The sequence below is a fragment of the Arthroderma uncinatum genome, assembly GCF_011692745.1.
Source record: "Arthroderma uncinatum strain CBS 119779 chromosome Unknown scaffold1, whole genome shotgun sequence".
NCBI lineage: Eukaryota > Fungi > Ascomycota > Eurotiomycetes > Onygenales > Arthrodermataceae > Arthroderma > Arthroderma uncinatum.
In genome coordinates, this window is record NW_022983863.1 from 4416688 (window position 1) to 4432947 (window position 16260).

The 16260-nt window shown below is 49.2% G+C and overlaps 6 protein-coding genes across 6 annotated transcripts; 4 read left to right on the forward strand and 2 right to left on the reverse strand.

Annotated features, from left to right (window-relative positions):
- Window positions 1–930: 930 nt before the first annotated feature.
- Window positions 931–3759, forward strand: GIQ15_01339 (ubiquitin carboxyl-terminal hydrolase 13; the record flags this gene model as incomplete). Its single annotated transcript, XM_033548756.1, has 4 exons — window positions 931–966; window positions 1032–1172; window positions 1229–1248; window positions 1317–3759. 4 exons carry the CDS (start codon window positions 931–933, stop codon window positions 3757–3759), a joined length of 2640 nt encoding a protein of 879 aa, XP_033409707.1.
- Window positions 3760–4695: 936 nt separating this feature from the next.
- On the forward strand, window positions 4696–7546 carry GIQ15_01340 (Alg12p; the record flags this gene model as incomplete). Its single annotated transcript, XM_033548757.1, has 5 exons — window positions 4696–4789; window positions 4936–4996; window positions 5301–5374; window positions 5747–6010; window positions 6402–7546. 5 exons carry the CDS (start codon window positions 4696–4698, stop codon window positions 7544–7546), a joined length of 1638 nt encoding a protein of 545 aa, XP_033409708.1.
- Window positions 7547–7755: 209 nt separating this feature from the next.
- Window positions 7756–9324, reverse strand: GIQ15_01341 (uncharacterized protein; the record flags this gene model as incomplete). Its single annotated transcript, XM_033548758.1, has 3 exons — window positions 7756–9093; window positions 9163–9219; window positions 9286–9324. 3 exons carry the CDS (start codon window positions 9322–9324, stop codon window positions 7756–7758), a joined length of 1434 nt encoding a protein of 477 aa, XP_033409709.1.
- A 902-nt stretch (window positions 9325–10226) lies between these two features.
- GIQ15_01342 (uncharacterized protein) lies at window positions 10227–11150 on the forward strand (the record flags this gene model as incomplete). The annotated part of the gene is made up of 5 exons (XM_033548759.1): window positions 10227–10280; window positions 10343–10372; window positions 10427–10468; window positions 10531–10965; window positions 11031–11150. The coding sequence occupies 5 exons, from the start codon at window positions 10227–10229 to the stop codon at window positions 11148–11150; spliced, it is 681 nt and encodes a 226-aa protein (XP_033409710.1).
- A 525-nt stretch (window positions 11151–11675) lies between these two features.
- Window positions 11676–13291, forward strand: GIQ15_01343 (methionine aminopeptidase 2; the record flags this gene model as incomplete). The annotated part of the gene is made up of 5 exons (XM_033548760.1): window positions 11676–11718; window positions 11776–11937; window positions 11991–12604; window positions 12661–13173; window positions 13235–13291. The coding sequence occupies 5 exons, from the start codon at window positions 11676–11678 to the stop codon at window positions 13289–13291; spliced, it is 1389 nt and encodes a 462-aa protein (XP_033409711.1).
- A 406-nt stretch (window positions 13292–13697) lies between these two features.
- GIQ15_01344 (uncharacterized protein) lies at window positions 13698–15598 on the reverse strand (the record flags this gene model as incomplete). Its single annotated transcript, XM_033548761.1, has 3 exons — window positions 13698–13890; window positions 13951–14812; window positions 14863–15598. The coding sequence occupies 3 exons, from the start codon at window positions 15596–15598 to the stop codon at window positions 13698–13700; spliced, it is 1791 nt and encodes a 596-aa protein (XP_033409712.1).
- Window positions 15599–16260: the final 662 nt, after the last annotated feature.

The window sequence follows — 16260 nt, forward strand, 5'->3', positions numbered from 1 at the left end:
TTGACGGGGAGGATGCTGTGCTGCCAGTCAAGCGGTTATGCGACCCTCCTCGGACCCCCTTGTTACGTAGTTTGCGTCGGCCAAGCTGCGTTTCGGCGTACATGTAGACATGCAGCTATACCTACCCTACTTGTGTAGCATCGGACAATATCCAGTTACGAGAAGCGCAGAGTTAGCGGAAGTTTAGCTGGAAAGTTAGCGATTGCCATGCGTAAGGGGGGGAAGTAAAGTGCAAGTTGGTACTTTTAAGGGTGCGATGGGGAAGTACTTGAGACTGCGCCTAAACTCCGCCCTGAGCCAAGTACCTCCCCATCCCAGGGCCCAACCATCGAAAGCGACGCTCCGCTGCGACTCCCTTCGCTAGCTCTACCACATCCTCCTCATTCATCATAGACCTCTCTCTCCTCTATCCTCGTCCTCTCCTCTCCTCTATCCTCTATTCTTCCTCTGTTCTCTCATCACCTCCGCGCTTGATATAGTTATCCGCTCCTCTTGGCAAGCAGCCTTCCCACCCAAGGCGGCTCGGTTCTCCATTCTCGTCTCCCGGCTCGTTCTCCTGCTTGAAACCTCCTTCGACTTGTCTCTAACATCGCCCTCCGGCTGCTCTCCTCCGCCCTAAAGAACCCTCTCTCCTCTCCCTCTCGTTGCCTCGACCGTCTCGCTGCCCTGGTCGGCTCTTTCTCCGACTGTACCCACGGCAAGATCCGCTCTCTGTCGCTGTCGGCCCTCCGAATACGATACCGACTCTCTCTTTTGCTCAGCGATCTATTCTTACCTACATGAACCAACGCGCATCCTTATCGTGCTATTAATATCGACCGTCATTCCTACAGCTTACCCGGTGCATTATATATTCACAAGTGCTGGCCGCTGTGCGGCGGCCTTGGCTTGGTTGCGTGGAGGCGCTTCTCGGATTTTGGACTCTGCATCATGAGCTCCTTCTTTGGGAAACTCAGAGGCAATGGGGTACGTTATTCTTCTACAATGAATAGCAGACACCGTCACCCTGCTGACCGCCGTGTGTGATTAAGGCCAATAGCAATTTCGCCAACGCTGCCACAGCCGCGAAGAAGGACATCCCACCGGTACCCTTGACTCCGCTCCAGAAACTTCTCACAGACGCAGGCCCATTGAAAAGCGATGGCAGTGATAAGTTCTTTGGCATGGAGAATGTAAGTCTCTTGTTCTTGCCAGCTACATGTCGCATAGGCTAACCGTTGATGTATAGGCTCCATTCGCGAACACATGGTTAGTTATGGCCATACCGCGCCTCACTAAACTACCCTGGCTAACAAGTACTTGTCGTTTTCCGACAGTTACTGCAATTCTATCCTCCAATGTCTATATTATTCCGCCCCATTTCGAGAATCCGTGATAAACTACCCGCAACGCTCCCCTCCCGAATCCCTTCAGACCGCGCTATCAACCAACTTCAAATACCCGGACCCGGACATATCACTTGAAGAAGCACTTATGCAAACGAAGCTTAAACAACAGCAAAACATTAATGCTGCAAACAGACCACCCATCGCCGTGCAGAATCAGATCCAGAAACCCGAGGATAAGGACTCGCCCGAATATAAGAAGAAAATAGCGATGCATACTCTTCCAGTGCTGGAGACGACAGATAATTCGCAGAATTATGGCATGCAGGAATCACTATTTACTTCGTTAAAGGATATCTTCGAGTCCATCGCTGCGAGTCAGGAACGTATGGGCGTCGTTCGACCGCAACACTTCTTGGATGTCCTACGGCGGGAAAACGAAATGTTTAGAACAGCTATGCATCAGGACGCGCATGAGTTTCTTAACTTACTGCTCAACGAGGTGGTATCCAATGTCGAAGCTGAAGCAAAGCGAACGCCGGTAATAGGAGACGGTGACTCGGAATCAAGTACCCCAACATCAGGGTCTGCCGCAACCACCCTCGCAACGTCCGTCGGCGCAAAGTCTCCCTGCAACACTCGCTGGGTCCATGAGCTGTTCGAAGGTAAACTCACGTCCGAAACAGAATGTCTTACTTGCGAGAAAAAATCCCAGCGTGATGAGGTATTTCTTGACCTGTCTGTGGACCTAGAGCAGCACTCCTCGGTGACCTCGTGCCTACGGAAATTCTCGGAAGAAGAAATGCTCTGCGAACGTAACAAGTTTCACTGCGATAACTGTGGCGGTTTACAGGAGGCCGAGAAGAGGATGAAAATAAAGCGCCTACCAAGGATATTAGCGTTGCATCTGAAACGGTTCAAGTATACGGAAGATCTGCAGCGGTTGCAGAAGCTGTTCCATCGCGTGGTATACCCTTACTATCTACGGCTGTTCAACACTACCGATGACGCCGAGGATCCAGACCGGTTATACGAACTATATGCCGTTGTCGTACATATTGGTGGCGGTCCGTACCATGGTCATTATGTAGCGATCATAAAAACAGAAGACCGGGGATGGCTGCTATTCGATGACGAGATGGTCGAGCCCGTGGATAAAAGCTATGTACGGAATTTCTTTGGCGATAGGCCGGGTCAGGCCTGTGCATACGTCTTGTTCTACCAGGAAACAACCTTTGAAGCCATGCAGCGGGAACTGCAGAGTGAACATATGGCGGCAAAAGGAGAGAATGCTGACCTCGCAACCACCGCCTCTTCAAATGCAAATGGCGTCGCGTCTGCATCGGACATCAGTCGCGTACGCAGCGCAGTCCCTCAACTCCCCATCACGGACAACTCACCCTCCACCTCCTTCAACCCCATAAAGCAGGTCCCCAGTGCACCTCAACTGTCCACAATAGCCGACCCACCATCCACTGCCCTCCCTCCCGCGCCAGCAACGGCCCAGTCACCCAACACTCCGGTGTCATCCTCGCCCAACAAACTTCCTATTTCCTTGCCCCGTATCCCGCTAATGTCTCGAACTCCTGATCGTGCTGCTGAAATACAATCTAAAAAGGAGCGGGCACGAGAAGAAAAGGATCGTAAGGCCCAAGAACGGGAAAAGGAGAAAGAAGAGAAACAGAAACGCAAGGAACAGGAGAAGGCGGATGCACGTCAAAGGGAGCTAGCTAAGAAAGAAGAACAGTTGGTTAAGACCGCTTTGGATGCGAGCCGGCTTACGGCTAAAGAGGAGAAAAAGAGGCTCTCGTCTGAGAAGAAGAGACTATCGACTGAGAAGAGGCTTTCGGCAGAGGGGATGCCTGGTAACGGCGATGGGAACGGAAATGAAAGTCGAAATGGAAAGGAAAAGGAGAACGGACATGGCAACGGCAACGGCCATGGTAATGGAAATGGCAATGGATATGGGCTTGCTGGCGGTTTTGCGAATGGTATTAATGGTATTGCTGGTGGACTGGGCAAGCTGAAGCTCGGCGGTCGAAGCCTCAGCTACAGCAGAAAACATCGAGAAAACAAGGACAAGGAGAAAGAGAAAGTCCCTGATCTGCCAGCCTCTAGCAGCGCAACAAATGGCTCTGCCACCGCCTCCGACACTACTATATCTACCAATGGCCCTCTGAAACCCTTTCCCACTATCAGTCCAAGCGCCAATACGTCTTCTACCGCAGTTACAGATGCAGAGCAACCACCTGTCCTCGGACAACGCCAACAACTACCTTCTAGAGTATCAGAACAGCTCGATCAATACGAGAGCCCCTCTCAACAATTAACATCACTCCCTCAACCACCCCCCACGTCATCATCGCCGCATAAACAGCCCACCACACGACGAAGCCGATTCAGCCTACGCAAGAAATCATTTAGTGTACTCTAATACCAGCCCTGAAATCGAAAACGGAAAAGAGAAAAGTCTTATGGCGAGCTTACGTGCTACCTCGAATCTTCCAACATCATGACCTCGAATTGTACCACATATCAGAATTGACATATACATGCAAACATACACATATACATTTGGCTGGTTTTTGTCGGCGTTTTTCGTTTCAATGGGGAGTCGCTGCATATCAATCATTTATCTTTCCTTATTTTATTCCCTGCATATATTGTGCCTATCCATACAGTTGTAGGCGTCTGCCTACCTACCCATCTTACTCGCATGTTTATCATATTTATTCCTTTCCTTTTGCATTGTATATAGAGCTCTACCTTGGCCTCTCACCTCTCACCACCAGACGCACACACACAGCTCGTCCCCACAACGGCCTATATCTTCACGGAGTGCTGACGTCAAATACCCGTTCATTATCTACTTCAGCCTTACAAGTCACCCTTTACGTGATATGTCTTATGTTCTATGATCCATCATGATTCGACTCGCGGAAAGCTTTTGGCCTATTGTTATGCAATGCGCTTTGTGACATACGATGACTCAAAAGAAGATGAAGAAATTGTCATACCATAAGAATTCAGTTGAAGAGGTGGTGTTGATCTTAGCATGATATGATGTTTCCCAGCGCTACAGTTTTGACTACTATGCAGCCTAACTATTTAGAAATGAAAATGTTAAATGTTAATACTTTGTGATCTTTTACGTCCTGTGCAGCCAATTAGAACTTGAACGCATTCCATGTAGGAATAAGATGTAGTAAAACCGGCAATAAAACTCCGGTTCCTTTTTCATTACCCTCCCTTTCTAAAAAAAACTGTTGAGAGATGGAAATAAATTCAAACGGCGCCGCTCCATATGCACTTATATTCAATATATCCTCCTGAATCTACCGCAGTACACCACTATTCCTGCGTCGACAGTATGTTCTCGTATGTCCACAAAGAGACCGCCAACGAGGTATGCGGCGGCGATGAGCTTCAAATCATGTCTAAAGACGACTCAATGGTGCGTGCGGGTACGTGTGGTTCTCAGAGGAGGGAAAAGAAGGTATCGTAACGTCAAGTGTTCATTTGTATTTTATATCCCTTTAATTCAAAATATTCATCCCAACACCAATTCGTAAAAGATTACCAGCATATTTATAGCGATTAACGGGACTAGAAATTATTGAAGAGGCGAACACGTTAGAATGGGATGACCTCCGTGGTGCAAAGGCTTTGGGGTATGGTGGGAGCGCTTACTTCTCATAACCGTTCGGACACTTGCTATTAGATCGGCGGACTTCGCTTTAATACTGGTGTTATCTTGTGATGCGCCAAAGCCTGAATCATACTGTGTACGACTCCATCCGACTTTATTGTCAAGGTGTTAGCATTGGTTTGGATAACGGACTCGAGGGGATGCTACGACAGCATGCGGCGGGGGATTTACTTCGAGCTAGGAAGCGGTCTTCTGATAGGATGGCGATGGCATTTATTATTAGAACGACCACTAAAGACTCATGGTTAGTATTTGATCCCTTATAGCTTTAAGCTGGTAGAATATGCGAGTTGGGAGAGGTTGGAGCCAGGACGCTATGCGTTGCAGGCTGAAGGACCAGGTAGCTAGCAAACCTTGAAACAACTTTCCGAGGCCAAAGAAAAACATCTTGACGTTCCGTTCGAAGGGATATTTCACATTGAGAGACCCCGGGATAGGCCAGTTGGGGAAGAGTCGTATGGTGGGAGAATGACGCTGGAGTTGTCGAAAGTCACTACGTGGTCCTGAAAGTCAAGAAGATCTCAGGGAGCATCAACAAAACAACCAACATCAGAAATATCTACATCTCGACGCCAACATCCCACTCTGACTTTCCTTAAACCCCCCTAAAGGAGGGGATGTAACGATGGCCGCCCATGCGATGCTTTATTGCAAGTGTTAAATAATCAAATTCCTATTATCATTATCTCCTTTGTTACTAACTACTGTATAGGCATGTATACCGTTGGCGTCGTGTCCCTGGTATACCTCGTCTTGTCTCCTTTTAGCAAGGTCGAGGAATCCTTTAATATACAGGCAGTTCATGATATATTAAAGTACGGAATTCCTTCAGTGAAGGATCCTTTACCTATCCTCCGCCAATATGACCATGTCACCTTCCCCGGCTCTGTACCAAGGACCTTTGTCGGCGCTGTACTCCTGGCTGGTATCTCGAAGCCAGTGTTATGGCTTTTGAATGGGAATCCTCAAGCCAAAGGTTAGTTCTCTTAGATCTTTTAACCCGCGCTATTATATATGCTGATCATAGATTTATAAGTCCGCGGTGTCCTGTGGTTTATTAACTACTCTGCTTTGGCATCCTTAACTCGATGCGTGCAGACGGGATTTGGAGATAATGCGATGGTTTGGTACATTCTGTTTCAAAGCAGTCAATTCCATGTCATGTACTATGCTTCGAGGACTCTTCCAAACATATTTGCGCTCCCAATAAGTATACATACCCCGTTCCCTTCTACCTCATAGGTTCTCGTTTACTTATCAATTATAAATAGCTACTCTCGCATTTGCCTGTTTCATTGGTGGTCTTCTGCCAGGAAAACGCAGAAGTTCATATTGTCGACTATGTCTTTATCTGCTCACAATCGCAGGAATCATTCTCCGGTCAGAGATCGCAGCTCTGCTTGCTACAACTACAGTATACCTCTGGACTCAAGGTCAAATTGGGTTGCGCCGAGAAATAATTCCAGCGGGCATCAGCGGTGTGTTAATCGGCCTAGCTATTACCGTATCAGTGGACTCTTTCTTCTGGCAGAAGTTTCCACTATGGCCTGAGTTAGCAGCTTTCGGATACAATGTCCTTGAAGGGAACGCCTCTAACTGGGGCGTAGACCCGTGGCACTATTACTTCACGAGTGCCTTGCCTCGCCTTTTCCTGAACCCATTGGCCTACCTCATCTGCATCCCCTTCGCATGTTTGCTTCACCCATTACGCAAAGCAGCCTGTTCTATCACCATTCCGCTCATCGCCTTTGTCGCCATTATGAGCGTTCAGCCACACAAGGAATGGCGTTTTATCATCTACACAATACCCCCATTAACTGCAGTTGCTGCCATCGGAGCCTCATACATTTGGACCCGCAGAGCCAAATCTATTGCATATCGCCTTCTTTCCATCTCCCTTGTCCTCTCAACCTTAGCTTCCTTTGCAATGTCATTCTTCATCCTGCTGCCAATTTCTATGTCTAACTACCCTGGCGGAGTAGCCATGAAGTTAGTTCATAACTACGCCCACGGCTCTCAAGCAGTCATTTCCGTCCATATGGACACATTGACCTGTCAGACTGGCGCAACCCATTTCTTAGAAATGCCACCGCCTAAATCACCATTTGTTCATCTCCCTGGTTCCCCGGACGGGAGTTTTCCCGAGCTTAAAAGCGGAGAGTCGAGATGGATTTATGATAAGACGGAAAGTGAGCTTGAGAAGCAAAAGCCAGAATTTTGGGATAAGATTGATTATGCCTTGGTTGAAGATGAATCCATTCTCCGTGGAATGGGCAACTGGGAGCTTATTGACAATGCTTATGGATATAGTGGAATCCACATTGTTCGACCAGATGCGAATGCATGTTATGCATGTGGCGCTGAAGTTAGGATTCTACAAGCACTCTTCGGGGATACTGGCGTGAAGGCCTGGGAATTTATAAAAGCAAATGCAAGAAAGCACGTTACGCGTGGCTGGTGGGTGGAAGCCAGGTTAGCGCCTAAAATTAGGATTATGAAGCGCTTGCATTGAATGGTCCTGTGGCCTCCCAATGTTCATTCAGCCTTAAAGCGATTCTGTATGATATTTGAACTCTGTATTATCCGATGGAACTGGGGTCTCATTTAGGTGTTATTACGAGATGTCAAGACATATTATTGGTAGTTAGAGTACGGAGTATAATGGGAGGAATAATCCATAGTAAGCTTCCTAGATTGAAATAAAAGTATAGGAAATCGTATCTATCGATTCAAGGCGTCCAGCCTTTTCTCCAGGTCTTTCACCCATGGACCCATGACTTCCATATTCCCTTTCATAGTCTCTCCACTCTCCTTGACCTTCTCTTCCATCGCCTTTAGTCCTTCTCTCCACTGATCTATTTCCTTCTTCATATCTGCCTGGCGCTGTTCCAAAGCATCAAGGTCTTGACTCGCCGTTGCCGCTCCAGCATGTATCGCACGGAGAGAACGCAACCGCTCCAATATACTGGGAAGTAACGGATGCAATGAAGTGATGGTTGGCAATGTCGTGTATAGCGCATGTATTTTTGCAGTTTGCTCATTTGCAGCTGCATCTGACTCTATAGCCGCTGGGGATGAAAGTGTAGGGTCTGCTAAAGGTTGCGGTTCATCAGACGTTGCGGCAGCAATTCGAGCAGAAAAGGCTGCACGGGCCGCTTCAGTTGCTCGGTGTCGAGCAGTGGTAAGTGCTTCAGCGTCAGCGGTAAGTTTGCGGATTTTGCTACTTAACGCTTCGATATGGGGAGTTGTCGTTACGGGAAGAGGGGTGGGTTGCGCATTAGAAAGGGACAATTGGGTATTATTGGCAGTAAGGGTGCTATTAAGGGTTGAGAGTTGGGAAGAAAGGTGGTTCAGGGACGGGAGAATGGGTTGAATATCTGTATCCGATGGATCATCCGGTGAGATTGGGACAGGTGTGTTTTTCAATCCCAATGATGCTTCTAGCAGTGTAAGCCGCGCATCGAAAGATGCCGCTTGTGATAGAATCGAAGAAGTTGGGCCCCCAGCGTGTTGATCTGCACGAGTCCCATCCGTGCCTACAGCGCCCCGTTCCTTAGCACGATTGATATCGTGTATATCAGAAGAGAGTTTATGCGATAATGCTGCCTCAGCCGAGGGACCAGCCTCTTTTGAAGAAGTGTATAGAGTATCCAAAGTTCGGCTGAGCTCCATAATCCCTTCATCGCAACCGTCATCTGTGTCCCCCTGTTCTTCATCTTCGGTAGCGTCTCTTTGGGCTCTCCTGGTAGCAAGTTCTTCCTTCAACTCCTCTGCCTCCCGTCGTAGTCGAGCAAGTTTCCTTTCAAGGGTTTCGTCCTCTTCATCACTAATATCCCCAAGAACCTCAGTTCCGTCCCGATTGTGGTGCCTTGTTGCTCTTATTGTTCGGTATGACTTTTTCTTGGATGCGATGCTATCTGAAAAATCCACGTCTCTGGCATCGACTCGGGCGGGCTCGAAGTGAGAACGAGCTTCGTCGACCCGTAATCGACGGCCATCGATTTCCGGATTGGTGGATGACTCTGGGTCGAATGGCGATGACGAGCGTACTGTGGTAGTCTAGGGCGTCTCTTCATCAGTATTTCGATGTATAGGAATTGCGCGTATCATAGTCATGGCCATCATTACCGGCAATGTCGAAGCATCCGTTAGTTCTGGGGTTTCATAGATATCAGGAGCTAGGTCCTATAAGAGCTGTATATTAGCTACATGTGGTCATTCTCCTACGCTTGTTCAAATGGGAGGGCATACCAGGTCGGGGAGACCAGCATATTTCTTATTGAACGCCATCTCAGCAGTTCTTCGTTCTTGTCTCCCTGGTATTCGGCGTGCAAGTCTTCGTCTGCCCGTCTTTCGATGCTCCGCGCGCAGCGTTGATACTCTGATTATCACGTGACGACATCTTAAATTGAACCTTCTGCTTCCTTTTCAACCATATAGCAGAGCAAGTATACATGAGCTCACTCCCAACTACAGCGCTTCACAGCATAGTTATGTTTTACGAGGTGCATGCTCAGCTTAAATGGGACATTGACCTAGATATGCAACGCTGGAAGCTAAAGATGACTCGCTCCTATTTCTCCTACGGTTTGCTAACAATATTTAGCTACAGGAACAAGAACGCACAATGATGGCACAAGAACTGAGAAAGCGAGACAGCAGCATAAACTTTCGGAGATTCCATACTCCAAGAGCTCCCCTGCCCCTATTCCGGTCCATTCACAAGGCACACGAACGCTCAGGGGAGAGATGAAAGCGTGCTAATTTTATACACGGGGTTGACCTCAAACCACCAACCTCAAAGGACGAGCTGGTCTGGGGATTCGCATGTGCTTGCCACGGCGGAGCGCTGCTAGTTCAACTATCCGCCCCCTTTGTCGGGGACGGCGTCAAAGCCAGGCTCACAATTTGTCGATGATGCGCTCTGTTCCTGGATGCAACATAATATCCGGCACGCTTGGCGGAGTTCCCCACGTTAGATTCCGTCACTTCCACATGATAAATGCGAGCCAGGGTTGGAGGTCGTGGATTCCGAGGCTTTGCTGCACCACATATATTCAACATCTTCCTCCCAGGTATTTCTTATCCTCGTCTCATCTCTGTTCACCTCTGTCTACCCAGTCTCCGCATTTTTACTCACTCATTCGCCCTTTTTATTTTTATCCTTCCTATTACATAATATCTACGTCAAGATGGCTGCTCCAAAGGAAGCTACGGTTCACAACCTGACCGGTAACTGGAGGATGGTAAGTGGGATATTTTATTTCTGGCTGGGCTCAGGATCCCCTTGATGGACCAAACTGTGTAGCAGTTTATCCAGAAGAGAAATCCGTCCCAGGTTTGCCGTTTTGTTACATTTTGATTCAAAATGCGGGGTCTAATAGACAACTAGGATGCAACTCTCTCCGACAGCACCGACCCTACCTTGCAACTTGTAAGCCGTTTATCTCTAGCTAGCAGTTGCATGGGCACTGTAGAATTTAACAAAGGTTATAGCAAGGAATCTCGTGGTTCACCCGCAAGGCTATCGGCCTAGCCACCATCACTCTGCACGTCAAGGAATACACTGAAGGCGACATTATCCACATCGACATCGCCCAGACCTTGACTGGTGGAATCTCTGGCACCACCGAGAAGCGTGAACTCGGCTGGCACACCAAGGAACACACCGACCACATCTTCGGATCCGTCAAGGGCCAGACTCGCTTCATCGGGACCAAGAAGGACGGCTCCAAGACTGTCCCAGCCATCGAGATACAGACCAAGGCTGGCAAGCCGGAGGAGGACGCTGCTGTCGCTAAGTTCTTCAACGGAGATGTCTTGGCTGACGGATCCGCCTCTGACGGCTGGACTGTCGACGAGAGCGAGGGTGACGAGCCTTTCATCCAGAGTTGGGTAGAGAGTCTCGACAACGGTTGGACCGCAGAACAGGTATAACATCTTATTTCCTCCTACTCTTCCATGTATGCACTGCGCGATCGCTAACAATCTATAAGGTGTGGGGTTTCGAAGTCATCAACGGCGTAAGATACTATACTCGCCGTATTGCAGTTGCTAAGAACGGCGTCTGCAGCAAGGTCAGACTCGTCTACCCTTACCTCGGCCAGGACGAGTAATTTATGATCATCAACATCAGCCATTTACCACTTTGGAGAGATCTTGCTTCTTAGTGAAAGGGGCATATATGCACCCATAGACTAGATGCAGTTTGGTTATTTATATATCCATTTATCTTCGATATTTCTACTTATATCATTTTAGGGCTACGATTATGGGCCATGTGTGGTAGATGAGCTATTTAGAGACCATTTCTTTCTAATATTTTGTATAAGCAATATGATCATTCCTACTGAGTTATCCTTATACAGCCTACCGCTTGATAAACAAATATTACAATGTGGCTGCAGACCCCTTAACGGATGTAATTATCAAGCTAAAAAGTTCATACTGTGACATTCAACGTCCATCAAGTTGAGTTACATTCATAAAGTAATCGTGTAGTATAGAGTCACCTAAAAGGGTAAAGCATGTGCCAAGGCTTGCATGCGACCTCTGCCTTACGATCTCTTTAAAGGCTGAACTTTTTGATACCAACAACCAACCACTTAAGAAACCTCTATGACTACTAGCAAAAGCCGATCATGGGATCCCAAACACCCGATGGCCATCGTCGAGGCCCAGATGGTAGGGCAAAAGAAGCTACCTGTCTTTAGTTGTAAGCTACTCTGACAAATTGAATAGAATCATCAACCGGCGGTGCGATTGCTGCCGTCAATCCTCCCACGCCAGCCGCAGCAAGCGGACTCCTTCAAGGAGCACTCGAAGGGGAAGACGAAGATGGGGATGACGATGACGATGACAAGATCGGAGCTGACCTGAAGTCCGGTGGCCAGCCTAACAGTGGTAAGCCCATATAAAATTAATAAGAGCACACTTGAAGCTAACTTCAGCCTAAGGTAAGAAAAGAAAAAGAAAGAGTAACAAGAAGAAGAAAAAGAAGACGTTGGGTGGGCAGCAGACGACTCCTCCGAGGGTTGCGCTCGCCAACATATTTCCCGACCAACGATACCCCCAGGGCGAGATTGTTGAATATGTTACTCATAATGACAATCTCCAACGCACCACGACCGAAGAGGTTCGTCACATGTCTGTAGCAAACAACATGGATGAAGAGTTCTTGAATGACTATCGCAAAGCTGCTGAAGTCCATCGCCAAGTCCGCCAGTATGTCCAGACAATCGCACAGCCTGGCGTGTCTATGGAAAAGCTTGCCCAGGAGATCGAGGATGGCGTTCGGGCACTGACCGGCCACCAAGGCATTGAGACCGGTGACGCTCTCAAAGCTGGCATGGCATTTCCGACTGGACTCTGCCTGAACAACGTAGCCGCTCACTGGACTCCCAACCCCGGAGCTAAGGAGGTTCACCTCCAGTACGACGATGTCTTGAAAATAGATTTCGGAGTTCATGTCAACGGTAGGATTGTTGATAGCGCCTTTACCGTGGCTTCTAATCCAGTCTATGATAATCTGCTCACGGCCGTCAAGGCGGCCACCAATACAGGGCTCAAGGTAGGCAAATATCCCTTGTTCTGCATAACATCGGCAAAAGCTAAATAATATTCTAGGAAGCTGGTATTGACGCCCGAATTGATCATATCAGTGGAGAAATGCAAGAAGTAATGGAGAGCTACGAAGTCGAGCTCAACGGAAAGGTCATCCCAGTCAAAGCACTTCGGAGCCTTACCGGCCATAATATCCTGCGCTACAAGATCCACGGCGACAAACAAGTTCCCTTCGTCAAGTCCAAAACCACCCAACGCATGGAAGAAGGCGATGTATTTGCAATCGAAACCTTTGGGAGCACGGGAAAGGGCTATACCAGAGATGACGTGGGGGTTTACGGCTACGGTCTGAACGAGCATGCCAGCGCTGCTGGTCTTCATCATTCCTCTGCCAAGTCACTGCTTAAGACTATACGTGAGAACTTTGGAACTCTGGTCTTCTCCAGGCGTTATCTTGAACATATGGGAGTGAGGAATTACCACCTTGGTATGAGATCGCTGATCTCAAATGGCATTGTTGAGTGTTATGAGCCACTCGTTGATGTTCCGGGCTCTTATGTCGCGCAGTTTGAGCATGTGAGTATAGTACACGAGCTGAAAGGCTGTGGAATATAGGCTAATATGATTTTCTACATAGACTGTTCTGCTCAGGCCCAATTGCAAGGAGGTGATTTCCCGGGGAGACGACTACTAGGGAAAGGGGATGTAGGAAATTGGGGTGACAATTTGGTTTCGTTTTGATTCTCTGGAACCTTGGCTTCAACAGTCTTGGAAAAAAACAATTTGGTAAACGCATTCCAACATGCTTTACTTATAGCATATATCGTGTCAACGACGCTCATTTTAAATCGCAAAACTATCAAAGACACAAATTACTACAATATATATATTTCCTGGTTATATAATGTAGCAAGGTCACGTATTCCCGCCTCTCTTGCTGGGAGCCAAATTTGGTACGCTGTCGAGGATATCTGAACTAGAAATGCGCAACGATCTATGGCAGAAAGAAGAAATATATGTTATCCGCGAACACACTAAATAAAACAAAAAACAGACAGGGCTTTCTTTATCGTTTTCATTCAAAACAGGTTAAAGGGTGGTTAACTGTGGGTGGGCATGACAACGCTTGCCTTGTTGCTGATTGCGTCCTCACTTCTCCACAAGCTGGTGACGGTCTTCTGCTGGGTATAGAACTGGAGACCTGGTTTGCCGTAGAAGGTGTTTGCACCGCCACCAGCAATACTCTTCTTGTTTCCAGTGAAGCTGAACATGGGGAGCGGGACGGGGATTGGGCTAAGATAGGATTGGTTAGCTGGATATCTATTAATTGGGGACCATCGAAGGTGTACTTACACGTTGATACCAAGCTGGCCAGCCTCAATCTGGCGCTGGAACTTGGTGGCAGTTGGGCCGGAGCGGGTGAAGACCGCGGCACCGTTACCGTATTCGTTGGCGTTGATGAGGTCGATGGCTTCGTCGAGGGTCTCGACTTCGAGGCAGACAAGGACAGGGCCGAAGATCTCCTCCTTGTAGCAGGTCATGTGTGGCTTGACACCGGTGATGATGGTTGGGCCGACCCAGTTACCGTTGGGGTACTTCTCGGGCTTGAAGCCGCGTCCGTCAAGAAGGATGGTGGCACCCTCCTTTTCGGCGGTGGCAATGATGTCCTCGATTCTCTTCTTGCTCTCGGGGCTAATGACAGGACCCAAATCGGCACCCTCCTCGAATCCACCGTTGACCTTGAGGGCGCGGGCACGATCGGCGATTTCAGGAAGCCATTCCTTGGTCTCGCCAATCATGACGAGAGTGCTGAGAGCCATGCATCGCTGACCAGCGGCACCGAAAGCGGCACCGGCAATGGCGTTCAAGGCATGGTTTTTGTTGGCGTCAGGCAGGACGGCGCAGTGGTTCTTAGCACCGAGATTGGCCTGGACACGCTTGCCGTTGGCAGAACCGCGAGTGTAGATGTATTCACCAGCGCGGTTGCTGCCGACGAAGCTGATGGCCTTGATCTCGGGTGCGTCGAGGATGAAGTCGACGGTCTTGGCGGAACCGTGGATGATGTTGATGACACCCTTGGGGAAACCAGCTTCCCTGGCGAGCTCAGCGAGGATCATGGCCGCGCCGGGGTCACGCTCGGATGGCTTCATGACCAGGGTGTTACCAGTCATGGTAGCAACTGGGATGCACCAGAGTGGAATCATGGCAGGGAAGTCTACACTCCTTGTTAGTGAGAAAGCTAAGCAGCGGGAAGGAGTAACATACTGAATGGACAGATGGCAGAGACAACGCCCAATGGCTCTCTGTAGCTTCTGGTCTCCATGTCCTTGGCGACCTCGAGCACCTCGCCGGTCATCTGGGTGGTGATACCGCAGGCAGTCTCGGCCACCTGCAGACCACGGAGGACGTCTCCCTTGGCGTCGGCAAAGGTCTTGCCCTGCTCAAGGGTGATGCTAGCCGCGAGACGGTCCCAATTGGCACGAATCAAGTTGACAAACTTGAACATGATCTGCTGTCTGGCCATGATGCTGGTTGCCTTCCACCCTGGGAACGCAGCCTGGGCACTGGCAACAGCAGCCTTCATCTCCGCATCCGTGCTCTGGGGAACACGGGTGACGAGGTTGTTGGTGGCCGGGTCGAACAAGTCGATCCATGTCTCTGCGCGAGAGGCAGTGAACTCGTTATCGATGAAGTTGGCGGTGTCGATGGGGTTGGCGATGCGTTCGTGGTCCTGGGGGAACGAGGTAGCGGTGGAGGCTGCGGAGGTGGTCGACGCAGTTGCAGCGGCGGCGGCAGGCTTGAGCTGCTGGGCGGTGGCATGCAGTCTGCGGATGGCCGTGGCCGAGGAGTTCCTGGAGGAAGCCATCATGGAATTGCTGCTGCTCGTGGCGCCGGAGCGGGCTGCTGTGGTGAGGGAGCGAGTGAGGGCGCTGCGGGGAGAGGCAGCGGCGGCAAGGGAACGCTGAAACGCTGGCAGGCGGGTAGCAGCGCGGGAGGCCATCCTAGTGGTCTCTCGTCGAGCGTCTCGTTCAATTACGCCGGAAGCAGGAACTGTGAAGCTGCAGAAGTGACTGAGATAGCAGAAGTCGAAGTCGCGAATGTTCAGCAAGAGACAAGAGACAAGAGGAGAGCTTGGAGAAGGTTGGGCCGGCCTAAGTAGGAAACTCCCTCGGCTAAGCGCTTTCCGCCGGCTTCTATGGGCCAATCAGCATCGCCGCCGTTTGGCCGGATACGAATATTAGGTAAGCATATAAAAAAGGCAGGAAAAGAGAAGAAAAAGAGAAAGAAGAGAAGAAGAGAAAGAGTTCGTGGTTAACAGTTACTTTACAGATCAGACTCGCAACCTGGTACATAGAATATCTCTCTAGAAGAAGGAAGAGAAGCCCGTCCATCCGCCAATCCTTCCGTCCATCCTGAAACAGAGGATTACCCGATTCAACATCAATAAACATTTTCGCTTTCCATAGACATGACGGGTGACAAGACGCCAGCTGCATAAGAGTAAATAAAGAAAATGAAGAAAGAAAAAGGCGTGAAAGATGCATGCATTCTTTCTCTAGGCGCCACGTCCCCTGATGCACCGCAGACTGGCCTGGTTGGGTGGTAGTGTATGTATGTAATATGTTGGTAGGAGTTGATATTAATTTTTGTTGATCAGCCTTC